The sequence below is a fragment of the Poecilia reticulata genome, chromosome 19 (genome assembly GCF_904066995.2).
Source record: "Poecilia reticulata chromosome 19, P_reticulata-male-v2, whole genome shotgun sequence".
Lineage (NCBI taxonomy): Eukaryota > Metazoa > Chordata > Actinopteri > Cyprinodontiformes > Poeciliidae > Poecilia > Poecilia reticulata.
The window spans coordinates 1,252,393-1,279,111 of NC_088848.1; the positions used below are offsets into that span (position 1 = coordinate 1,252,393).

General features: G+C 39.7%; 2 protein-coding genes across 3 annotated transcripts in view; both read left to right on the plus strand.

Annotated features, from left to right (window-relative positions):
- Positions 1 to 9: 9 nt before the first annotated feature.
- Positions 10 to 4,946, plus strand: LOC145549081 (uncharacterized). The gene is made up of 4 exons (XM_081600466.1): positions 10 to 1,618; positions 2,462 to 2,639; positions 3,083 to 3,232; positions 3,877 to 4,946. Exons 2-4 carry the CDS (start codon positions 2,471 to 2,473, stop codon positions 4,110 to 4,112), a joined length of 555 nt encoding a protein of 184 aa, XP_081456592.1. The 5' UTR covers positions 10 to 1,618; positions 2,462 to 2,470; the 3' UTR covers positions 4,113 to 4,946.
- Positions 4,947 to 5,810: 864 nt separating this feature from the next.
- LOC103481051 (vesicular glutamate transporter 1-like) overlaps positions 5,811 to 26,719 on the plus strand; it is a 29,820-nt gene continuing 8,911 nt past the window's right edge. The window contains exons 1-5 of one of the 2 annotated variants that reach the window (XM_081600463.1): positions 17,420 to 17,606; positions 18,535 to 18,618; positions 23,569 to 23,824; positions 25,106 to 25,224; positions 25,299 to 25,413. In XM_081600463.1, coding sequence (XP_081456589.1) covers positions 17,497 to 17,606; positions 18,535 to 18,618; positions 23,569 to 23,824; positions 25,106 to 25,224; positions 25,299 to 25,413 — 684 coding nt within the window. In that variant the 5' untranslated portion in view covers positions 17,420 to 17,496. Of the gene's footprint in view, positions 6,389 to 17,419; positions 17,607 to 18,534; positions 18,619 to 23,568; positions 23,825 to 25,105; positions 25,225 to 25,298; positions 25,414 to 26,719 lie in introns of those variants that run through there. The other variant, XM_008436297.3, reaches the window with a different exon arrangement.

Here is a 26,719-nt window from a genome sequence, read left to right on the forward strand (position 1 = left end):
TCAGAAACTAACCTGCAGCTGGAAGGAAAAACTTTTTGCATTTCTTTGGTTCCAGGTAAGCAGAAAAAACATGAAAATTTATGATTGGATTTTTCAAAACTCAATTTTCCACAAGCTTAAAATGCCTGAGATTAATTTAAAAACATCCTTTCATTTTTATTTTTATTATTTTTGTTCTATGTTTTACAAATTTCAAGCTCAAAGCTCTTCTGGCACGTCTGACGTGAATCTGAAAGTTTTTTCTTGCCAGTTTTTAACTTGTTGCTCAGAAAATATCCTTGTTTTGTTGATGAACATTTAATTTCAAAGTTTTAGTTTTTCTAGTAAATTTCTGACTTTTAGAGCTCAGACCAGGATTTTCAAACAACAAATTCTGGGATTAATTATTTTTCAGATTATTCTAAACGTTTCTGGGTTTTTGGTTGGTATTTTGTCCTTTTCTGTCTTCAATCCGAGTTTCGGCGACGTTTTGCTTTCTGCAGGATCGTGGGGTTGATGAAACATTTCGGCTCCCTGCTGTGTGAAATCTGCTCCTTTTTCTGCCTGGGAAAGAAACTCTGAGGTCAAAGGTCAGGAAATGAATCTCTGTCGGAAAGTCTTGTTTTTCCTGACGTTTGGGGACCAGGCTGGTCTGAAACGTGAAGCTGACTGACCGGGGAGGAAATGTTGAAACGCTCGGCTCTGTTGACGTCAGGAAAGAGAAAAAAACGTAAATTTGTTTCTGCGTTTCAGTTCAAAAGGTGAAACAATGTAGATTCATTTAGTTTGTTTTATTTTAATATTTATCTACTAGTTTTTAAACAGTTTAACGTATTTAAGCCAACAGATGGAGAGAAAGAAACCACAAATATACATTATGACTAATTTAGCAATCGGTTCATATTGAAACGTTTACATTTAGTAAATATTTGAATATTCTGGTTGAAATTTAAAGAAAAACCACAAAAACACTTAAAAGGTAAAACATTTGAATATTACGCACACATATATAAATGATTACTGATTTTATAAAACATTTTAATATTAAATATTTTCTTGGAAAATAAAGCACAGAAAATAATGCCGTTTTGAGTTGCTGTACTCATCACTCACCACAAGGGGGAGCTGCAGCCTTCAAAAACAAGCTGTTCTGGTATAAAAACTTATTTTTAAATCTGTTCCGGTTTCAGATGCAGTTTTTATTTCTACAAACTGAAAGCTGAACTTACGGTCCATTTTCCATTTAACTGATTTCTATATTAACTGCCTCAGTCTCAGGTTTAAACTCATTTAAAACCAGAAGAAGTAAAACAAAGATCGTCTTTATTCAAATTAAATGATGTCACTATTTATTTCACCTTTTTAAAGACAATAAACTCCCCTTCACATTCACACAAAGATCCTTTATTGTTTCGTTCTTTCCTCTTTATGTTTTATCTGGTTCAAAGTGCTGCAGATCAGCGTTTAATAATCTCCGTCTCCATGACATGAAGCTGCTTTTCTGCGGGATTCCCTGAAGAAACAACGACGTCTTTGGGGATTTGAGTCGTCTTGGATCCAGTCTCACTCCATTCAGCCGGAAAGGCAGAGAGAACAGCAGCAGCCAGAGGAAAGCAGCGCCTCGGTTCCTAAAACTCAGGTAAAAACTCATTTTTAATCACGTCCGGCTTTTCTTTAGAGATCTGAATGTTTGAAAGGGGAAGAAAATCTGGGCTTCAGTTTCAGTCTTAGTGTGAAAGAAAGATGAGAAACAGTGAAAACATTTTCATTAAGAGCTCATAAAAAACATTAAAGGGGCGGTATAATTTAAAATCGACTTTATTTCAATCTTTCCATCATGTTTTCATGTTTTTCCCTCATCAAAGCAAACATGGAGTGTTTAATGTTAGAGATCCTTTCATCTCCATGGCAACCATTCAGCTGCTAAATGCCTGGGTGGACCTAGCCCCGCCTCCAAGGCGCAGCTCCTCCCCCATTCAGCTCCTTCAGACTAGCCAGCAGAAATGAGCAAACAGCTCATTATAGGAGCTGCTGCTCAGAGCAGCGCTGGTAAAAACGTTAAAGGGTTAACAGAGGAGCCATGTTGGGACGACTTCCTGGAGGCGGAGCTTCAGAAGGAGCAGGAGCTTCTTAAAGAGACAGAGGCCCAATTTGAAGATGATAAATTACAAAGACAAATGTTATTTTAATTCATATTTGATATACAAAACTTTTTGTGCCCCATTCTGATCAGTTCCTGGTCCAAAGGTGTGGAATCCAGTTTACTGCATTATTACTGAACACGCAGACAAAATGCTTCACTTTTGTTTTATTATTCAGCTCAACATTTTTCTAAATCATATTTGATATATATAGTTTTTTTTATAAATACTGAAAGTAACACAACACCTTAGTTCTGCAGTAAAGTGGCCCCATGTGGCTGGAAGACACGGTACCGGCCCTTTAAGGCTGAGGAACACGGAGGAGTTTGTTTGTGTTTCAGCTGGTCGCCATGGGAGGCCTTGCCGCTCTGTGCCTCCTGCTGATGTTTCCGCCCAGCAGCTCTCAGGTCACCCTGCAGCCTGAGAGGAAGATGAGCCCGGCTCTTCCTCCTCCTCCTCCTCACCTCCGGGACCTCCTGGTCCAGGACGACGCAGCTCGTCTCAACGCCAAGAGGACGTGTAAGTTCCCGGACTTTGGCTCCAGTGGATTTAAAGCTGCAGTAACTCTTATAAATTAAATCTCTCCATGTTGGCAGTTTGTTGTGAGACAGAAATTCACCAAAAACAACCAATCAGAGCCAGGAGGAGGAGCTTAGCGCTGCCAATCATCCTCATCTACCAGCTGCTGTATGCGCTAATGGCAGAGAAGCAACTTACAGAAAAAATGTAATCGGTGGCTATGCTAACTAGCATTAGCATTTACAACAAGTTGTAGCGTCTCAGAGAGTTGGAGGGTGATTGACAGCGCTAAGCCCCGCCTCCTGGCTCTGATTGGTTGTTTATAGTCAGTAATTGAAAAAGAAGAGGAGCTTGTTTTTTGTCTCATTCCAAACCGTCGTGATGAAAAGGATTTTAATAAAAGTTACTGCAGCTGTAACGTTTTCCTGCCGGTTCTGATCCAGACGCTCACGTAGACAAAGACAACGCCAAGATTTTCCTTTTCATCGCCGCGTCAGTCGGGACTGTCGCTCTGATGGCTGCGGTTTACTGCATCTACAACAACTTCTACACCAAACAGCAGTACCTGCACACGCAGCTGCAGGAAGACCCAGGTCTGCCCGCCACGCGCCCGACCAAAACTCTCCTGCTTCTCTCACTTTGCATTGAAAGTTCCTCCAATCAGAGCCGAGTCATCCCGTCCAGGGTCGGTCAGGAGGATCTGGGGCCCGGGGCAGGAGGCAGGTTTGGGCCCCGGTCCACACAAGTTTAGAAAAATTAACATTTTTAATTTTTCTAAAATATGATGGAGCGTCACAGGGCCGGGCTCAGAAAAAGATTAAATTATGGGATTAAAATGATTGGAATAAATTTGTACTTTATTTGTACATTATTCTGACTTTTATCATAAATGTTTTTTTTATTATTAGAACTTTATTCTCACAGAAAGTCTTTGTTATAATTAATTTATTTTTGTATTATGACTTCATTCTGATATCTTTGTAACTTTTTCCACACATCATTTAAACTTTGTTCTGGTAATTTTCTGACCTCATTCTCAAATTATTACAACTTTATTCTGTTATGTGACTTTTTGTTGTGTTATTACTTTATTCTTGTTGAACTTTATTTGCTCATTATTGCAAGTTTTCTTGTGGTATTATTATGATTTTTATGTTGTATTAATGGAAAGTTTGTCTGTTATTATTAAGACTATTGTCTTAAACTTTCATCTGATTTTCTGACCTCCCGCCTGCAGAGGGCACCGCAGACGCCCTGGACGCTCCCGGGTTTTTCCACGGCCCTGCTGCCGACTCGTCCTCCATGAGTTTGCAGAAATCGGGCTACGGCTCGCTGGCGGAGACGCCGTCCATCATCTCCGTGGCGCCCGGCCTGTCGCCGCCTCTGGCCTCCATGCCGTTCCCGCCGCTCTTCCTCTCCTCGCGCTCCCTGAGAACCATATCGGCTCAGGATCTGGAGAAGAGCTGCATCTGAAGCGCAGGCTGCACAGGTCGCTGTATGGAGCTCCAAAAGGGCCATACGGTTTGTTCATAGTAAAAAAAAATTTCTTAAAAAAAGATCTGAAACTGAAAAACTTGAATCTGAAAAGTAGTTTTGAACTTCCTATTTCAGTTTTAAACTTTTTTTTTTAAGTTTCAAATTATTTTTCTGTTTCAAATTTTTTTCAATTTTAATTTTCTTCTTTTCTTTAGTTTTTCACTTAAAATTTTTTTTCATTTCCTTAATTATGTTTGTGTCACAATTTTTATTCTAATTTTTTTGTCTCAATTTTGTTTTAGTTTCAAGTTTTTTTTGGTTGTAATTTTTTCACTTTTGAACAAACTTTATGGCCCTGATTTAGCTCCATATGGCTGTGCTTTCTAGTTTATTCTCCGTCCATCCCTAGCTCTATGAACCATGACCCCGCTGACCTCTGACCCCTCACCACCAGCTCCAATGTGAGAAGTTTTGCCAGTTTAAGTAAAATCAGCAGCTTCCTGCTCAGTAGGAAATAAAAGCCTCAGAATCGGAATCGTTGGTTTGGTTTCATTGTTTTCCGTCAGTCTGGGAATTGAGTCTCTCATGACTTCGTTCCAGGAAATAAAACGGATAAATCAGATCAAAGCCCCAGATCAGCTGAGCCTGAAGTTTAATGTTGTTTCTGTTCATTCTGGAGCCACTAAAGGTCATTTTCTCTCAGATTCAACCACCTGTGGCCACGAAGCTGCAGGTTCAGACCAACGGGCCTTAAAGGGAAACCGATTTCTAGAATCCTGGATTTTTTAGCTGTTGGAACAAATATTTTAAATAAATCTCTTTTTTATCAGATTGCTAAAAGTCAGAAATCATTTTGATACTTTGGTTTAAATAGTTGATGACTTGATCCAAACTGGGCAGAAACCAGTTAACCAAACCGTTTTTGGACCAGAGGAGCTGGAACTATTTACAGTTTATTTTTAAAAATCCACTTTTTTATATCTTCCCATCATGTTTTCATGTTTTTCCCTCATCAGAAACAAACCTGCAGTGTTGCTTTGATTCCTTCATGTTTGACAAATCCTTCAGTCTCCATGGCAACCACTCAGCTGAGCAAAACGCCTGGGAGGACCTAGCCCCGCCTCCAAGGTGCAGCTCCTCCCCCACTCTGCTCCTTCAGACTAGCCAGCAGAAATTAGCAAACAGCTCATTATAGGAGCTGCTGCTCAGAGCAACGCTGGTAAAAACGTTAAAGGGTTAACAGAGGAGCCATGTTGGGACGACTTCCTGGAGGCGGAGCTTCAGAAAGAGCAGGAGTTCTTAAAGAGACAGAGGCCCAATTAATAAATCAGGTCAAATTTGATATTTCTATCATTTTTATAACAACTGAAGGTAACATATTTACTGGCTGTGCCACAAAATGACACCATGTGTCTGGAAAACGCAGGACACTGGCCCTTTAAGAAGATAATCATTAAAACGAAAACCTTTAACATTTAACGAATAAAATTACTCACGTAAAAGTGAAAAGTACAACGTAAAATACTCCTAAAAGTAATTCAAAAAAGTTACTCAAGTAAATATAGTTACTACCCAACTCTGCCCATTTGTAATTTATATAAATAATAAAGTTGTAGTAAACACTTCACACCATGCGTTTTAACGCAGTTTAAAGTTGATTCTTGGACGCATAAGAAGCGCAAACCTTCCGGGGAGCATCAAACCTTCCGGGGAGCATCAAACCGGGAAGCGTCCCGCAGGCGGTTCCCGCCCGGTGAGTCCTGCGTGCCCCGGTCCGGGTTCACTCCCTCCATTCACGGCCGCTGCGCGCCCAGAATAGCCCGCTGGGCTGAAAAAAGCCGGAGCGCCGGGAGGAGGAAGTGACATGCTCTCCTCCACTACTCACTGCTGGAGATTAGCGCAGGCAGGCAGCTGTAATCTGCTTCAGCACCGCGGCCACAGACGCCGCCTGGCCATGAATCCTCCCCAAAGTTCCCTGCAAGGGAACCGCCGCGGACCCAAACCTCATTAAAACAAGTTCGTGTGGATCCGGAAGCAAAAGTTCGGCTGGAAATGTATTTATGATTATTAGAAACCAGAAAATCCCGGGACAGCTGCCTCAGATTTGGGAACTTGAAGGAATCTGATGATCAGGTGAATAAAAGCGGATTTTTTAAAGGAAGCAGAGGAGACAGCTGTGCGCTCGGAACCGGACCGGACCGGACCGTGAGGATGGAGATCCGACCGGACAGGTTCAAAGCTGTGGCAGCGAAGACTCTGGGGAAGATTTACGGGTAGGTGGATCCTCTGAATGCCTAAAACTGATCCATAAGGTGAAAACCAGAGTTATCGCGATCCGCCGCAGGGCCGGTCCGATGTGGCGGCGGCCCTGGGCGGAGTATTACCTGGGGGCGCCTAGTTCTCCTTTACAGGATTTTACATTTCTGTTAAACAAGTAACTGAGTTAAAGAGGCAATTTAGAGCATTTGGTTATTTTCATAAAGGTAACTATGAATATTAATCAACATTAATTCATCGTGTAAATATGACAGATTTAGCCAGAGTGACTAACTTCCTACTTTAAGTTTATTTTTAAAATATTTTTTATATTTAATTTCCATATTTTAGATTTATTAATACTTTCCTGTTCTGGTATTGATACATTTTAGCTGCTTTGATGCATGTTCGTGTTTTGTAACCGTTAAAACAAAAAGAAGGCAGGAGATCCAACTTGATTTGTTGCAAATAATCAAATGAAGGTTATCCTAGTAAATATCTTACGTTTATTAAGTTGTCACGTTAAAGAAACGTAAATGAAGTTTGACATGTAAAATTATTTTTTTTAGCTTGGAGCGCCGTTCTCTTTTTTCAGTGTAATGTTTCATGATTTTCCCACCTCAGGTTTGTAATTATTACCTTTAATTTGTCACGTTTGGTCAAACTTGTGCTCGTCTGACTGAATTCAATCTCTCAAACTGTGCTTATGCCTCTGGCCGGCCCGTCTGGCCGATAAGAGCAGCGTAGATCAGGATGTCCTCAGGCCTGGATTATCTGGCACATCTGCAGTGAATGGACCAGAACCTTCTGGTTCTGGTCAAACTGAAGCTCCAATCTGCAGGTTGGAGTAAAATGATCCGCCGCCTCTTCCTGGGATCCAGGAACAGAATCTGGTTTCATCGCAGGCAGAAATGTCCTTTCAGGGAAAGATGAAACGTCGGATCGATTTTTGGATCAATTTCTGCTGCTTTATGCTGCAGCGGCTGCTGAAACACAAACTGCAGGTTTATCACAAATTAATTATATTTCAGTTAAAAGTTTGAATTAATGCATAAACTTCAGGGATTGTGCTGCAGATTAGCAGATTAAATGACAGATTATGACCAACGGCAGCAGAAATCTGACACTGAGTCATAAAAGGTGTTATGGAAATTTCATTATCAAGGAATGAGAATCTGTTTCAATAATAAGAGAAAGATTAATCTTTGTCTTTAAGTTTCTTTATTCGAAGGCAAAAGCGTTCGAAGACCCTTCTCACTGAGCGCAGTCAGTAGAAGAGCCCTGAGCAACACACATCACATCGTTATATAGTCACAGCAAGACAAAGACCCTCCCAAAGTCTGATGTTATCTCTACTGCCAGATGGCCACAGAGACACCCTGACCCCCGCCTCATGAACTATCTCTCACCTCTTGGAGGAGATGATTTTATGGCAGGAAAGACAGTTGATAAGGATTTCAGGAGGAACTTCTAACACTTCTTTGTCAGTTCATGGGTTCAGCTCAAACAGGGTACAAACTACATTCCACACATCAGTCCTTTAAGACAATCATTAGATCAAGCATTTTACCCAAGACGTCTTCAGGTCTCTTCTGCTATCACAGCTGTAGAAACATCTTAACATTATTTGCAAAACTTATTTAATGGACAAACACATCTTGCAGAAATACAAAAACAAAGCAGATATTATCAGTAAATAAATGGTAAAAAGTATCATCAGTTCCTTCAGGAATGAAATAAGACTGAAAACGAAATTTTCTATTACATTCCACCCTTTTGATTACCAAATAATCACTTACTCCCAAGAAAATTTCCATATAAAAAAAAATCCAAATGTCCTCCCAATCCACCTATATTTTCACCTCAAAGGTTTTAAGGAAAAATCATAAATAGAAATAGTCTTCATAAAACTGTATTCGTGCACCACACTCATGGTAACACATCACAGTGGTTCCACATCCCGCAATGCTGCGCATCGCTCATTAATCCATACAAGAGTGTTAAACATCATGTTTTATAATAAGAATCACTCCAAAAAAAAAACTCACTCACACTATCCAACCCCCTGAACCAAACAATCTCACATACTCTAGAAGGAACCAGAATGTTTCTACCTTCATGCTAGGTAGAGAAACCCAAACATTTGTTAACATCTTACCAGAAATATTTACAGTAAACCTAGAACCATTGGGAAAAGCAGTACAATTCAATAAAACCATGTTATTGATACCAGGATCATCCCGTGCTGCATACGTCTTTAAGTCATCACAAGGCCTTATACCTGAACAGGAAACTTTCAAAACAACTCTTACAGCCTTTGGAAATTCCCAAAGGAACATCCATGTCATATGGTCGGAAAATACATATGTCTGGAGTTAGATAAGGATGATCTTGTCCCCGAAATTGATGAATCATCCCAGATTTTACAAATATATCATTAGTTTGAGTTGGAAAATGTCCCGATTTCCATATGGGACCTCACACCTGATGTCAAGGAACACACATTTTCAACCAAATAAACATTCTTCATAATAATTACAATTACTGCCACAATCCTAATCCATGTTGTAGGGACCAGTAACAACAGCAGATTGATTGGAATAGAAAGCAGAATTATAGAACAAACACACAGCTGGAATTGGTAACTCTCCTTGTCATTGTCTTCACAATTGCTAACCATGTGTTTTCTTCTGGCTCTTGATGATCAATGTCGTGTTTAGCTTTCCTCTTCATTCTAACCAAAGGCGATGTTGTGGCAACAGAAGTTTCATTTTCTGCTTGCCGTCAGGATGCAGCTTCCCAAATTGAAATGGGAATGGTTACTAATAGGGAAACCCTAATCCAATCAGTATCCACAACATTTTCCATTTCCCATGTAACTGCATCTTACTTGTTAGGTGTTTCTTCTTTCTTAACACCACAAAAACAAAAACAAATCCTGGAATCCTGCTGCCCCTTCCTGGGTGGCTCTGCGCTTCACGCTGCCCTGTTACTAAGACAGGTGAGCAGTCGTTGGAAACCCCTCCTTAGGAGGGGGTTCTGTCGTCTTCATCTGGACCTTCAGATGTAGGTGGTCCTGCGGTGAGCAGTTACACTGGCTGGCGTGAATCCAGGCAGCTCGTCAGTCAGCAGGACGATATAAGGCCCCAACCACCATCTAGATTTCCAGTGCTGTCTGCATGTGTCCTTCACCAAAACCCACTGGCCAGGTTTAAAAGGGTGTAGAAGTTTATCAGCCACCGGAGGAAGGGCAGCTTTCACAGCCTGGTGGGACAGAGAGACTGTGACAGAGACTTACAATATTCTAACGTACTATTTCCATGGTATGAGTAGTTAGTATGTATATATTTTGCTGGTTTCTCCTCCAGTTGTTGCAGGTCGGCTAAACAAAATTTCAAAAGGGCTTAGATTACCTCTCGCTCTAGTCCTCATTCTCATGTACATCAAAACCAAGTGTAAAGGTTTTGGCCAAGACAATCCTGTTTCTTCACAACATTTTCCCAATTTGTTTTTAAGCATGCCATTCTCACGTTCCACAACTCCACCTGACTGTGGATGATATGCACAGTTTATCTTTAATTTAAACCCAAACAATGTGCTTATGTCTTTTAACGCCTGGTTTAAAAAATGTGTTCCATTATCACTTGAAATAAGGACAGGTATTCCCCATCGAGGAATAATTTCTGCCAAAGCTTTTGCTACAGTGCTGCTGTCTGCGTTTTTTGTAGGGAAAACCTCAACATACTTAGAAAACATATCTACCACCACTAAGCAATACCTTTTCCCTTCAGAAGGTGTTAGTTCAGTAAAATCCATCATCAAATGCTGAAATGGCCAATTTGGAGGTGAATGTGCTGCTTGTGGGGTCACTAAAGTTCTAGTTGAATTGTGAGCTACACAGATATGACATTTCTTACAAAAAACTTTCTGCTGTCACAGAAAAACCTTTTGTATATCATCTTTGCTTTACTGCCGCAAGCATTCCAGTTTTGAACACATGATCTAAACCATGTTCCCACTTAGGAAACCAGGGAAAGAAATATTTTGGTAGGCATGGTCTTCCATCCAACCTACACCATCCCCCATCATCTGTGTAAACACAACCATCTTTCCTCCAGATACGCTTCTCAGCATCAGTTGAAAAGGACTGCATTTCATGCAATGTGACCTCTGAAGGTGAGGGTAGGCAAAGGTTAGTGGAGCAGACATGTAATGGTTTTAATGCACCGGCCTTTGCAGCAGCATCTGCAGCTGCATTCCCTCTAGAAACAAAGTCAGAGAGGCCTGTGTGGGCAGAGCATTTCACAACAGCTATTTCTTTGGGAAGCAGAATAGCACCTAATAACTCTGCTACCTGGGTGGCATTTAAGATAAATTTCCCATCTGATTTCAAAAAGGAACGATGTTTCCAAATTGTTCCATAATCATGAACTATTCCAAATGCATATCTTGAATCTGTATAAACTGTTAAACGCTTGCCTTTTGCCAATTTACATGCTTCTGTTAGTGCCACAAGCTCAGCTGTCTGTGCTGAAAAGTGTGGCGGAAGCTGCCCAGAAGAAAGAATTTCAAATTCAGTACACACAGCATAGCCCACATGATTTATCCCGGTATCTGATCTGAAGGAGAAACCATCCACAAAGAAAACAAAGTCAGGGTTAGCAAGAGGCATGTCTGTTAAGTCAGGTCGTGGTGTTCAGACAATGTCTAAAACAGAGGAGCAGTCATGTGGCTCCCATCCTCCTCTGTTGGCAGCAGCATGGCTGGATTCAACACAGTTCAATGTTTACCTGTACTGTTTAGCATGTCCAATAACATCAATGAGATGAGAAACAAAGTCAGCATGCTGCAAAAGGGAATGATATTTCATGTTCAAGCAGGATGATAGTTACAGACTGCAGCACATAACAAACAAGGTGCTGCAATTCACTATGCTCTGCGAGGCCAGGGCAACTTTCCAGCTGCATTCACAGGTCCAAGGAAATCAGGGAAGCCCTGCTGCGCCTGGACCAAGTTTAGAAGAGTAACAAAATTTGTCACTATGAGATCGCAGCAGATTACATGAACCCCCTCTTTCCACTTCCACCATTTTCACACAGACTTATCAGGGTCAAGCAGAACCAAAGCAGGAACACTAAGTTGCGCTCTTTTCAACACCTCAACTCTTCCCCCACGTTCAGTAGTCAGGCAATAGCACTGTAAGCTGTGAGACCACACCCATTGATTAGAGAAGAAAGTGGAGCCTCAATATTTAAGTAGTTAGAAGGAAAAGTCCTAATTAAAATTGGTTCCTAAGAGTGGTATCATTTGCCCTGGGTCTGTGGTCTGGGAGCAGCTCAGCTTGCTGAAAAGATAGTGACTGATTCTTTTTAAGATGACATCACCTAGTAAAGTCACCTGTACCTTTACACACTGCAGCTTCAACGAGAAGCCTTATGACCCTTAAAAAGCAGTTTTAAAAGTGTCCTCCCTACATTGTCCCTTATTAGTCCTGCAGATCAAGGAGTCATTTACATACCGCTGGAAAACCGAATCTTCACTTAGTCCAAGGTTATTAAGATATTCTTTTTTTTTTCTACCCTGTGAACAAACAATTTTCAAGGCCTAGAAATGCAAGAACTGGCACCCAAGAAAGAGACCTTTTAAGATCACAGAAGGCTCGCTCTGCCCCAAGAGTCCAAAAAATGTATTATAAGTTAAAAAAAATCCTTTATATTCGTTAAAGAGGAAAGGGAAGCCTTCAAAATATCAAACCTTCCCACATAAAAATTACCATCCTGAAGACAACTAAAATCTCAAATCCTCTAATGTGACATTCCTTCAAAAAACATTCCCTCAAAAACCCAAAAGTTGTCAAACAGTGTCAAACTTTTACTTAAAAAAAATCACTTTGAAACGCACAATCACACTCTCATTCACTTCAACATGGAAACAAACACAAAAGACACAAACTGGTCAGATTTGCAGTCAGTCAAAACTTCATCACAGTCAGAAATTTTCAGTCAGTCCTCAATTTGTTTTTTTCCTCAAATTTTAAACATCAATTTTACTGCAGTTTCATAAATTTTCAAATTTTCCTTTAACAATATATATTTTTTAATGATTCGTTTGGTCTCTAATCTTGCGAATCATATTTAAAGATATGTGCACATTCAAAAGAGATATCTCAACATATTTTTTTTTGATTCCGGAACAAACTAATCAATTTTCTGTTGCTGGAACATTTCACCAATTTTAATAAACTCCATTTGCTATTATAATGTTAAAATCTAATTTAACTGTTCCACTCAAAGGTGAACACACGTTTTATGCTATGTGAATAATCTTCAACACTTAAATATGTTGATTTCAACCAAATTCCCATTGATAACATTTTTATTTTCCATTACTAGTTTTTTTAAAGATAATTGCCCTTTTTCTCTTAATAGGAAACAAACAAAACAAACAGAATAATACATTTCAACAAAATCTGAACTATCAAGTTGACTATTTTCCTAAACATCCCATATTATATCTCTACAACCCATAATTCAGTTATGTTTTTTTTTGTGGAATTCCATGGCATAATTAATTAGCTCATTGCAGAACTTAAATGTTTGCAGTTTCACTTAACAGTTTCCTAATCTACTGATATTGTTCAGGACTCAGAGGTAACCAGTACAAGCTTAGAGAACTTCTCTAATATTGAGCATTAAGACATCTATTGAGACATTTTTGCTGTCTGGATAATTCCTATATGTGAACAGGTTAGTAAGCAAGCATTCTTCATTGCAGTGGCAGTGTGTGCATATAACTTATCTTGAATGTCTCGTCTCTCTCACTCGCCCTCCTGCTGCTGGCGTCGCTGCAGCATAATCCTCCCCCTTCTCTCCTCCTCCAGCTTCCTGTCAGTCCAACTGGTTCTGGTGTTTGATCTTTGGGTTGTCCACACTGTCCCTCAGCCAATGTCCATATTGTCCACAAATGAAACAAGCTTCAAACAGTTCAATGTGGTGTCGTCTTCTCCTCATGTCTCTGAATAAAATCTTTTCCTTTCCATGATGGTGGGATGATGCTTGCAATGCTGAAAGGGTTTTGTCCCCCAGCCTGGATTGTTGATTCAATTCCTGCTCCGTCCGCCTCTGTTGTGTCCTTGGCTAAAACATTCACTTGTCTTGCCTGCTTGTGATGGTCAGAGTCTCTGGCTTCTGTCAGACTTCACCCAGAGCAGATGTAGCCATGGGTCAGTAGGTTGCCACCATCATCCATATGCTGTAGAGCACCAGTTCCTATCCGAATGTCCAGCAAGAGACCTCATGAGTTTTCTCACAGTAGTCTCCTGCACGAGAAGGTTCCATCAGTCATCAGTTCCCAGATGTCAGCAGACACTTCAGTGCCTGGAGGGGATGTAGATCTTCTTGATTCTGTGGATCTTGTTGATCACTTTTATCAGCTGGTAGTGTGAGAGGGACATCATCTAGTCCATAGGAGGACAAACTTGAGGAGTTGAGGTCAGAGGTCAGATGCACTGCAGCGAGGCTCAGACAGAGGGGGAAAAGGAAAAACAAATGAAAGTCCATTAGGTTTGTTTTTTCTTGTATAGTTTTTCAGCCACCTATTTTTCCTCCAAAAATTTAAGAACTCATAAATAATTTACTTATTCAAACACATAAACATAAAACATATTATGGCCTGTAACGTCTTTCATAAACTCAAACATTTCACCCTGAGGAGGAGTTGATTCCCTGGAACCATTTAAACTAATTTCTTCCATAACCTGGTTCCAAAAGAAACCCTAAGGTTTAAAAGCCAATCTCTTTTCCTCAGGGAGAAGGGTTCATTGGATCCTTTGCCATGTTAGATTTCACAATTTATGTTTTAAGTTATCCCATTAGTCTTAGTTATCTCACCAGATAACAATAATCCCAGTGCTGGAGCCGTGGAACCCAACAAGCAGCCCTCTTCTCATTAAAGCCTAAGTGAGGTATGAGGCTGGATAATGTCCAGGTCGGTACCTTAACACTGCTTGTCGACCTCCCCAGATGTCCACTCAAGGGAACACAATATCATTTATTATTTTCTTTGCATCCTGTTACTGTTCCTCTTAAATGTTTCCCCTTGCATACCAGGACTTATCTTTTTCTTTTCTCTACATCTTGCTTCTTCCATCCACAAACTCATACATTTATCATCCTTTCTTTCCAACATTTTTCATCTTAACCTGCTTTTCTTTTCCTCTTTCTCCCACTTCATTTCAAACTTCTCCTTCACTCGTCCCAACTGGCCTTCACACTCAAACATCCTTCCCCATATTTCTTATTGTCATGCTTGGTAATGAGTCAGACTGCTGTAAACCTGTTGAGGATCTAGATCCCATTTTAACCTTTCAGGGAGACGTCTCTCCTCTGGCCTTCATTCCTTAAGGTGTAGAAGTGCTAAGAACCACCCTTTTTATCACGCTTTGTGATAAAAAAAATTTCCAAACTCTTTTTGAGTTGAACCTAACTCCCCTTTGGAGTTTCTCACAGGATCACAGTCGTCTGAGTCAAACCCAGTAATAATCATGAAACAGTTCTCACCCAATGGAGATCACTAAGGTCCTTTACGGATCCAGGCGGTCAGCAGCCGTGGAGACGAGACCTCAGATTCCCCTCATTGGAGGTGGACTGAAGACAAACTCCTCAGGTTGGCCAATACATCCGGTCTCACGTCGGCCACGATCTCCTGACACGCTGGATCCCACTTCTGACACCAGATTGTTATGGAAATTTCATTATCAAGGAATGAGAATCTGTTTCAATAATAAGAGAAAGATTAATCTTTGTCTTTAAGTTTCTTTATTCGAAGGCAAAAGCGTTCGAAGACCCTTCTCACTGAGCGCAGTCAGTAGAAGAGCCCTGAGCAACACACATCACATCGTTATATAGTCACAGCAAGACAAAGACCCTCCCAAAGTCTGATGTTATCTCTACTGCCAGATGGCCACAGAGACACCCTGACCCCCGCCTCATGAACTATCTCTCACCTCTTGGAGGAGATGATTTTATGGCAGGAAAGACAGTTGATAAGGATTTCAGGAGGAACTTCTAACACTTCTTTGTCAGTTCATGGGTTCAGCTCAAACAGGGTACAAACTACATTCCACACATCAGTCCTTTAAGACAATCATTAGATCAAGCATTTTACCCAAGACGTCTTCAGGTCTCTTCTGCTATCACAGCTGTAGAAACATCTTAACATTATTTGCAAAACTTATTTAATGGACAAACACATCTTGCAGAAATACAAAAACAAAGCAGATATTATCAGTAAATAAATGGTAAAAAGTATCATCAGTTCCTTCAGGAATGAAATAAGACTGAAAACGAAATTTTCTATTACAAAGGCTAAAAGGACTTCTGTGTAAAAACCTCAACACTGTAAAAAATGTTGCTTCCTGTGAAAATTATAGACGTTTTAACGGCACTAAAAAATATGTAAGATAAATTGAAGTCACAGCTGAATGACATCAATCATCTGATAAATCTACAGAAATAAGTTTTAATTTTGTGTAAAAACTACAACACATGAATGTTTAGTATTTTAAAGTTTTTCTGATATTTGAATGAAACATGAACAGAAGTGTTTTGTTACAATATTACAATATTTTCCTGTTTTATTTTATTATTTTTTTTACCATCATTAGATTATTTTCACATATTGTTTCTGTGAAAACAACATAAACATCTTGTTTGTTAAAATATTCATTCATTCATTCAAATATTCATCTATTTTGGGGGCACAAAGTGTTTTATTTTTTATTTTCTTTAATAAATTGTAAATTTATACACCAACTGGTGCATACAAAACAAACATTACAAACAGACGTGTCTTATTTGAGTTTTTTGCAGTTACTGTTTTTGTTCATCTGTAATTTGATTATCTAGGGCCACTGATATTTGTGTATTGGTAAAGAGAGGGAGACATAAAGATAAAAAATAAAAATATATGCCAGACTTCAGAATAACTAAAGAACGTTTTGTAATTTTATGTTTTCTCTTTTCCTCCCAAAACATTCACATTTTGATAGTTTTCTGCTGTGATCCTACATGGTTTTAATGTAAACTCCGCGGTCACTTTTTACAGTGTAGGGGTGAAGGGGAGCGTTTTCAGGAATCTGAGAGCATGGAGGTTATCGATGGACTCTCCTTTCTCCCTCCTGGGATTTGATGCAGCGTCTCAACTCTTAAATCCTCTCCAGAAATAGCTTCTCCTCTCCAAGCTGTCGTCCTGCGTAAATCCCCGCAGGATGTACACCTGGGCCGATCTCTGCCTCTCCCGGCGGCCCCTCCCTCCGCAGGACGCCCAACTACCGGGATTAGTCCTCTCCATTAAAGGCAGCAGGCTGTAAGCCGTCACTTCCGCCCGGCGCACGTGCGCCCAGGTGCGCCGCGTAACGCGCGTGGGAGGCTGCTGGTCACGCGGTCCAGTTGGGACTTCCTGGTTTGGACCAAATCCCTCCAGGCGTCAATGATTCAAACCTGATCATCCAACTCAGTCAGTTTAGTAACTAGTTACATTTATACATGAGCGACGTTTGGAAAAAAAAACTTTTAGGAATAAGTAAAAAGTATTTTTTACTTTTACTTAAGTAATTTTATTATGAAGTAATAAATGATTTAACAGTTAAAAGTAATAATAATTACTTTTACTGGAGTAAAATTTCTGGATTCTAACTGTGAAAAACTTCACTGAATGAATATTTGTCTTGTTTTAACTAAAGAATCACCAGACACACACACACACACACACACACACACACACACACACACACACACACACACACACACACACACACACACACCTGCAGCTTCTGTTAAAGTTTCAGGAGTTTTATTTTGAAAGAAACTGATTTGTAAAAAAGTTTCTTTTGCCTGATTTTCTTAGTTTGTATCGATTGTTTTCATTTTTGTCCTTAAAATACTCAAATTTCCACATAACTTTATATTTTGGTCTGTTTGATGACGTAATTTTTAAATATTAAATTAATTTTTGATCAGTTAAACCTACTAAATGTTTGAGTTTTTACCAAATACTTTTTTACTCTTGAGTAATTTATTGGACGGATAAATTTGACATTATTTGAGTAAAACATGTAGAAATAGCGATGCTGCTCTGGTACCTCCGGATGTTTGAACCAACCTGCACCGGAAGTGGTTCTGCTGTCTTTAGCGTCATCGACTCTGACCCTGATTCTCGGTTCTGGTTCGGGTTCGGGTCTGAACCATAGACATAACATAAGGATAGACGCCTCATGGACCGCTCCGCTCTCTCCTATTGTCGCTGACGAGATTTATGGCGGCCATCTTGGAGCGGTCCACCACTACACTCAGCGTTATGTGTTTAGCAGCACAATGACGTATCAGCGCATTTAATCGATCATAACACGCTTTTTTGTTACTGGAGACCATATTCAGACATCTATTAAAGTTACATTTATAAACATACATTTATGTTTTTCAGCCGATGAGTTCTATCTTCAGAGATTCAGCAGCTGAGATTGAGTCCAAAATCCGATGTGATCCATCCTGCAGTGAATCCGTCTCTCTTTATAGATTCTCCCTCTTCTTCCTCACATCGTGTCTTTATGAAACCTTCAAAACAAAAACGGAAGATCTGGGATGTATCTTACTAGTGAGAGAATTACATATAAATAATAGTCTTTACTACCTGTGTAAACTTTGCTGGTGAATGTTATAACACATAAGTTTTATAATATGTTATATTGTTTCATTTCTAATATAGGCTCTTGTGTCAGATAATCTAAGTCAATGTTAGAGAATAATTAATTTCTTTAGATTTACAGAATCTCAGTTATCCTTCATAGCGGCTGAACCCGTATTACACCAAGCACTGTAGCTAATATTAGCTGGTATCTCGCTGGTGGACATAAATACAGTAAAGTAATATTCTAATCACAATATATACACAATAATATGTCCATCTTACTTGTGAAATGTTGTCTGTGGAGCCTCACATCAATAATCCATCGATCAGAACAACAATATCCTCAGTGCTGAGGCATCTTCTGCTGTTTGATTGAGCAAAGTAGGAAGGACGACCTCTCCAAGATGGCCGCCGTATTTCCTGCGCCGGAGCAGCCAATGCGGGGTCTACTCTTATATTATGTCTATGGTCTGAACAGCAGAACTGCGCAGCTCCGTTCTTCAGGTGTGACATCCAGCAGAAGGTCAGGTGGCTTTCAGGGATTACAGCGGATTTTCCTGAAAGGTCAGCGATGAACAGTCACCGCAGGTTAGCTTCATGCTAACAAATATGGCGCCTAGGAGAAAATATCCAAATACATTGAAGGTCTGTTCTCTCAAACTGCGAAGATTTTATTGGCGATTTATGTGCAGTGTGATAAACGTGATTTTATTGATTAACTAAATTTTCTGTTTTATAATCTTTGGAAAATCTGAATTTCTTTTTACTTCCTTGTCTCAGAGCGATTTCAGCCGCCGAAGCGATCCGCCATTTTGTTTTAATTTGATTTGATTTGTTTATCTTTCCAAACATGAATACATCACATAAACATGTCAGGTTTTGCCAGAGGCTAATTTTCATCTGCAGTTTCCTACCAGGTTGATGAAAGAGGTGAGAAAAAATTAACATGATCACCATGACAACATAAGTCATCAATGATTAGACAGATTTACTGTAGAGGTAAAATTAGAGTCATTTACAGTTAAAAGTGATTATAAAAACCCCAAATAAAAATAAATCTCAATGATAATACAAAAAAAAAGAAGTAAAAACTGTTCATTTAAAAATTATAAATTCAAAATATGAATAGAATTGTGATTATCTAGTAACCATTGCTTAAGTGGTGTCCAAAACAGTTAAAATGTTTTTTAAAACAGTTTTTATTTTTAATAAAAACTGTTTTAAAAAGTGTTTTTGAATTCAGGTAGACTCCCAGACGGGTTGGTTAAAATAAAAGCATTTTTAAAAACAAATATTTCCTGTCATTTGTAATAATAACAAAAGAAAGCGAGAAAAACCCAAATCAATTAAAATTAGAAATCAGATTTAATCTGATTTGTCATTTTTAAATATGAATCCAACATGTAACAAACTGATAAAATGAGGCATAAAATGATGTAGTTCAGTCATAAATGTGCTCATTTACTAAGTGTTATAAAAGTTCTGCACTTTATGCAAAACAGCAGTTTGCTTATGGCTCCGTTTATTATTGATTCAGACTAATGCTTCAAACGAAACGCGCCGACTCAGGCAAGCTGAGAACAGAGAGAAGTTAGATTTATTTATTTAATAAGAATATTATTACCTCGTTTTATTTTCCTCTACAATGTTTTACAGTAACTGATGGCCTGTTTGATAGAGGCAGAAAAATGTGAAGTACTCTGACAATAAGGTGAATATTTGTGGTGATTGTTGGAGAGAGAGATGCTCTGTGGATTGTGGAGGTAAAGACAAGTGAAGATGAGGAGGAGGCAGGAAGGAGGAAGAGGGACCCGCCCGGACAAAAATAGACTGAGTGAGCCAGAGATAGCCTATTAATAATTTAACATGGAGAATCATCAATACTTCATCGCCGCTGAGGATTGTTGCAACCTTTAAGCACGCTCAAAGTAACTCTGGTTTATTATTGCGAGGCTTTTATTTCTCCATGTTTTATGAGTTGATTGAAAAGATGTGACATTTCGTTTTTACAGCGTCTTCAGACAGAAAAACTAAAACCAGCATCATGACAGACGCCTCCAGCCATTAGAGCGTGAAACACAATGCAGGCCTCAAAAATATTTAACAAAGAAATAATTCAATGTAGTTTATATATTTATTTGACTTCACAATAAATCAAGTGGATAATTTTGATTAAATGAAACAGAATATGATTCATATATAGTTGATAAAAATAATTTATTTTTTGAACACAAAAAGACAGAACCAAGAGAAATAACTGAGATCCAGAGGCACCGAAGAAAATCTTAAACTTTCAAGGGACAAAGCTAAAAAAAACAAAAGGTGACATTTTATTAATTCATTTATTTATGTATTGGGTTTTACTTTATTTGTCTTTATTGAAGATGATGCCTTTCTATGACAAGAACATGTTTCTCTTGGGAGAGTCACAGTTTTCACGTAGGGGCCGGGGCCCTCTCTGCTCCCCCTTTTGGGGCTGCCACTGTTGTCAGTAGAACATAAAAATCTTTAAAAAGAAAACTAGAGATCAGGGGAAAATCTAAAACTAGATGAAAACAGGAACCTGAAGGCTCCAGCTGGAGGCAACAAGTGGAGGATCTGACAAAGAGCGGCTAACAGAGAGCGATTAAAGCTGGGGAGGTGATTACAGGTGAGGAAACGAGACAACAAAATGGCCGAAAATACAGATTCCTGTCTATTAATGACGTTTCTACGTTCGTCTAGTAACTGGAACCACAAACATCGACCCAGTTTTACTGAGAGGCAAAACATTCGGCCCAGATAAGAAGGTAACCCACCCAAAACGTCACATAAAACCTTTTTATGTTTGTATCTCCAATAATATAAAATGTTACTTTAGTTTGTTATTGAGCTGATAAACTTTAAAAACTCGGTTTTAAGATATTTTTGCGGCCCCTCAGCACTTTCAACGTGTCGATTTTGTCCCTGATGTTTGGACATCATTTCCTCTGACAGTCCAATAAAAACTAAAGACAGATTATCACTAATACTGCATGTTTAATGTGGAACAACCAGTTATCAGTGTTATGGCGTGGTTACTTTTTCACACTCCGCCAGGCCACTTTATAAATAACATGATGATTTTTAAACAGATTTTTGCTTCTGATGTATCTGGTGTTAAAATTAGTTGATCTGAAACATTAAAAAAATCAAAAAAATGGGAAGTAAAATCGTTTTCATGCCTCAGTTTGTCGTTCATATTGGAAGAGGTTTCTGCTCAGTGCTTCACATGTCATGGTTCATTTATGGCTCCTCGGATACATATTTGATGTTTTTCAGACGGGAGGCAGAAAAAGGTCAGAGCTTCTCAGGAAACGTGAGGAAGAGGAGAAACTCTGCAGTTACCAACACCTTCTCTGGCGCTTAGAGCCGGTTCTGTCAGGAGATAAATGTGTGCAAAGCAAAAACCAAAACATATCAACACCTCCAGGAGAAGTAAGAAAGAAACGCTGGTGTGAGGCTCAGAATATCCACTCAGCCTGACAGAAAGCACCTGGCGTCCAGACGGCAGATTAACGCTGCATGCTGGGAAAACATCAGATTCTCTGGAAGACAGTGGTGGGCGCGGCTAACAAAACGCTAGCTACGCTAACCCTGAAGCACTAGTCATGAACATTAGCAATGCTAACGTTAAGTTGCTACACCAACAGAGTGTTTAGTGAAGCTAATGCTAAAGTGCTAGCTTCAACTCAGATTATATCAGAAGCTCCAGTTTTCATCTTGGAATTATAATTTACATCTGCGACATGTTGGAGTCATTATAGATTAAAAAAATAAAACATTTCTGCCAAAACAAAATTACTGCCAAAAGTATTTCTGAGACTAAACTAAAAATTTCTGGGATTTTTTTCTAGCATGTTTTTTTCTTCACTTTTCAAACTCAAACATTTCCGAGGGTTTTTGTAGAAAATTTCTGAGATGAATCCCAAAATTAACATTTTCTTTTATGTTTATTCCTATTTTTTCCTTCTTCCTCAGTTAGATACTTTATTTATGCTTATATCTTGTTCTGAACTGTGCAGGTCTTATTTTGTTCTTGTTTGTTATGAAGTTATTTTAAAAGAGAGAAAAAGAGGAGAGGAAAAGGAAGTGCAGCATAAATGGTCTAAAGTCACTTCAAAATAAGAGCCTTAATGTTAAATGTTTAACTCCAAATACAATTCAACTTCCTTGAGTTATTTTGGTTAAATTCTACTAATATGGTTGTTACGGAGTGAAGCTTCTTCAAACAAAACGGAGGCTCGTATGTCTTTGACTGAACCTTTCTGTTTAGTTCTTTATTGAAGAGAGAAAACGGCGACAGCTGATAACGGCAACAGCTGTTCGTAACCAAGACAACCAAAATATCAACAAAGCAAGATAGTGACAAAACAGAACCACTTAAGCATTCTTCAAAATAAAAGACTTCTTCTATTCAAATAAATCATGTCTTGCACTTAAATATATTTCACTTCATCCTTGTAATTATATACAATCATGTTCAATTCAATTAATAATAATCATGTAATCTATGCTTAACATATAATTGTAAATCAGTCACTTATCATACTGAACAACATATAAGTGTAAAAAAGTCACAACAATGGTAAGTAGAGTCTTTTTTTCAGTTTCTTATAAAATCAGGAGTTTTAGTAAAATTTGGGCTGGTGTTTGTTTTACTGTTTGATAAAATCGAAGATGGAGAATCTTTTGCTAACGGTTGCTATAGTTACATTCAACTTTATTCAACTGAAGGTTTAGAAAACAGCCGAGTAAATTATTACCTTAGAATATAATTTGGGCAGAGTTAGCTAATTATATTTACTGTTACATTTATTTAAGTGACTTTTCATATAAAAAAAAAACAACAAAGTCCTTTTCGGAGTATTTTTGCTACGCTGTACTTTTTACTTTTACTTGAGTAATTTCATTATGAAGTATTTTTTTCTTTCTTGAGTAAAACTTCTGGATTTTCTTCCCACTGAATGAAACCAAACAGGTTTTAACCACCAGACTCTGTTCAGGTTTCTGAAGTTTTTATTGAAACTGATTTGGAAAAATATTTTTTTGCCTCATTTTGTTACTTATATGAATTATTGTTATTCTGGTTAAAATACCTAAATTTCCTCTTAACTTTACATTTCGGTCAGTCTGATGATGTCATTTTTAAATGATTGATAATTCGATCAGTTCCTCAGACTTTCTACCAAATACTTTCTTACTCCTGAGTCATTTCTACTTTTTACTCTCAGCTGTGTTAAAATAAATAGTTCTTCTTTTATTGGAGTGTAGTTTTTGGAAATCTGCTCTCCTCTGAATTTAGGGAAGCTAAGTCCGCTAAGCATGTTCAAGGTTAGCAAAACCGCTAAGAATGATCTCTGCTGTTAGCGCGTTAGCAGAACATTAAAATCTGGATTCTGCTGTTCTAACAGTTGATTCTATAAATTTCCTGCAGCTGAAATGTGGAGTTCTGCGTTTTGTTGGCGTATGAAGGAAACGTGTCTCGTTGCTGCAGGGCGCTAGAGAAGAAGCAGGAAAATGGCGAAACCATCGAGCTGTCGGCGGAGGGCCGGCCGGAGCTGGTGCAGGAGAAGGAGATGCCGGTGGTGGACTGCACCTGCTTCGGCCTGCCCCGCCGCTACATCATCGCCATCCTGTCCGGGATCGGCTTCTGCATCTCGTTCGGCATCAGGTGCAACCTGGGCGTGGCCATCGTTAGCATGGTCAACAGCCACACCGTCTTCAGGGACAACAAGGAGGTCATCGTGGTGAGTCAGGTTGAACCGGTGTCCAACCGGTGGCCTCAGGGCCATTCTCTGCCCTCTTGCTTGCTTATTGTGGCCCAATCTTAACTCTGCAATGGAGCCGTTTAATTAGTTTTTTCACAGAAAGGAAAAAACAACTAAAATTAATTCTCATTTATAAACCAGGTTTCATCTTATTTTTGTAGTAAGTAGAACGACAAATATCAGCTGTAATTCAGCAAGAGCAACTTCCTGTTGCCAAGTTTGGATTAAAAAACTAAAACCTGAAAACTGTACTACACTGCAAAAACACAAAATATTACCAAGTATTTTTGATCTAGTTTCTGGTGCAAATATCTCAATATCCTTTAAATAAAAGTAACTTACAATTAACTTTTCAGAAATATAAATAAACTTATTTTAAATCAATAGTCCCTTAATGTTGATGAAAAGGTTCCATTTCCAGTGACATATTATTTCACCACTGGGGAAAAATGTTTTTAAATAATCTGGCAATGGAATAAGTTTTAAAATCAAAATGAAGGAATATTGTCACATTAATTTTTGTCCTTAAAATACCCAAATTTTAAGGACAAAATGTGGGTATTTTGTTCTTTTGTTGTTTGTCTTGAACCCAGTGAAGACAAACAACAAAAGACACAATGATCACAAAATTAAAGAAATGCAACAAAGAGATGCAGTTCTGCTGAACGGACAGCAGGTGTCACTGTTGCGCCACTTTAGATGTTTTACTTTATTTCTGTTGCTGATTTTCACCTGAGATCCAGAACTAGAGCTTCATCTTCATCTTCATCTTCATCACACGGTTATTCATGGGGTGAAGCTTTAAGATGAAAGATCAGCTCATGTGAGCGTGATGCGTTTGTGTCCCCTCAGTAAATGTGAGCGTGATGCGTTTGTGTCCTCTCTGTAAATGTGAGCGTGATGCGTTTGTGTCCCCTCAGTAAATGTGAGCGTGATGCGTTTGTGTCCCCTCAGTAAATGTGAGCGTGATGCGTTTGTGTCCCCTCAGTAAATGTGAGCGTGATGCGTTTGTGTCCCCTCGGTAAATGTGAGCGTGATGCGTTTGTGTCCCCTCAGTAAATGTGAGCGTGATGCGTTTGTGTCCCCTCGGTAAATGTGAGTGTGATGCGTTTGTGTCCTCTCAGTAAATGTGAGCGTGATGCGTTTGTGTCCCCTCGGTAAATGTGAGCGTGATGCGTTTGTGTCCCCTCGGTAAATGTGAGCGTGATGCGTTTGTGTCCCCTCGGTAAATGTGAGCGTGATGCGTTTGTGTCCCGTCAGAAAGCTCAGTTCAGCTGGGATCCAGAGACGGTGGGGATGATCCACGGCTCCTTCTTCTGGGGTTACATCGTCACCCAGATCCCCGGAGGTTTCATCTGTCAGAAGTTCGCAGCGAACAGGTCAGCTAATCCTCCTGATGTTCACATTTCCAGGTGTTTTCCCCCTGACCTTTGACCTCTGTGTGCCTCCGCAGGGTGTTTGGCTTCGCCGTCGTCGCCACTTCCTGCCTGAACATGCTGATCCCCACGGCGGCGCGGATGCACTTCGGCTGCGTCATCGTCGTGAGGATCTGTCAGGGCCTGGTGGAGGTACGGGGAAACATTCTGCTCCAGAAAGTGCCCAAACCGTTTAAACGCAGAACTCTGTGTCGCTTCACAACCTGAAGCTTTAAGGATGTTTACTGTAGCCGTGGAGTGAAAAACAAAAACAAAATGTGACTTCAGAGTTTATTTAGACGTAAAAATATAAAAATGTGATTTGTTAATTTATCCCCCTTTACTCTGAAACCCTGAAATAACATCTAGAACAGGAGGCAGCAAAATACATTTTTATAAATACGTACCATATAAAGTTAACTGAAGATTACTTCTAATAAAATAAACCATCTATTACAAAATAAAACAATAACTAGAATGTAAGAACGAGTTGAGCGCTTTCCGTAATTATAGAACTGAAGGAAGAAAGTCTGTAGTTCGTAACTTTCAAGAGCCTGTTGTACATATTATAAGCAGATTTTACATAAGAAAAGTCCTTTTATTGCATGGGGTTGCTAGGTAACGGGCTGGGCTTGACTGGGGTTGCTAGGTAACGGGCTGGGCTTGACTGGGGTTGCTAGGTAACGGGCTGGGCTTGGCTGGGGTTGCTAGGTAACGGGCTGGGCTTGAATGGGGTTGCTAGGTAACGGGCTGGGCTTGGCTGGGGTTGCTAGGTAACGGGCTGGGCTTGGCTGGGGTTGCTAGGTAACGGGCTGGGCTTGGCTGGGGTTGCTAGGTAACGGGCTGGGCTTGGCTGGGGTTGCTAGGTAACGGGTTGGGCTTGGCTGGGGGCTGGTGGGCTGGGGGTTGCTAGTAACGGGCTGGGCTTGGCTGGGGTTGCTAGGTAACGGGTTGGGCTTGGCTGGGGTTGCTAGGTAACGGGTTGGGCTTGGCTGGGGTTGCTAGGTAACGGGCTGGGATTGGCTGGGGTTGCTAGGTAACGGGCTGGGATTGGCTGGGGTTGCTAGGTAACAGCGCCAAGTGGAACTCGGAAATTTTTCCTCACAATTAAGGAATAATTTACATAAATGAAACTCATATCTTAGTTTTGTGTTATTTCAAGGGAACTGAGAACCGTGTGTGTGTGTGTGTGTGTGTGTGGTGTGTGTGTGTCTGCATGTGTGTGTGTGTCTGTGTGTGTGTGTGTCTGCATGTGTGTGTGTGTCTGCGCATGTGTGTGTGTGGTGTGTGTGTGTGTTTGCAGTCGTGTCTGTGTGTGTGTCTGTGTGTGTGTCTGTGTGTGTGTCTGTGTGTGTGTCTGGGTGTGTGTCTGTGTGTGTGTCTGTGTGTGTGTGTGTGTGTGTGGTCTGTGTGTGTGTGTCTGTGTGTGTGTGTGTGTGTGTGTGTGTGTGTGTGTGTG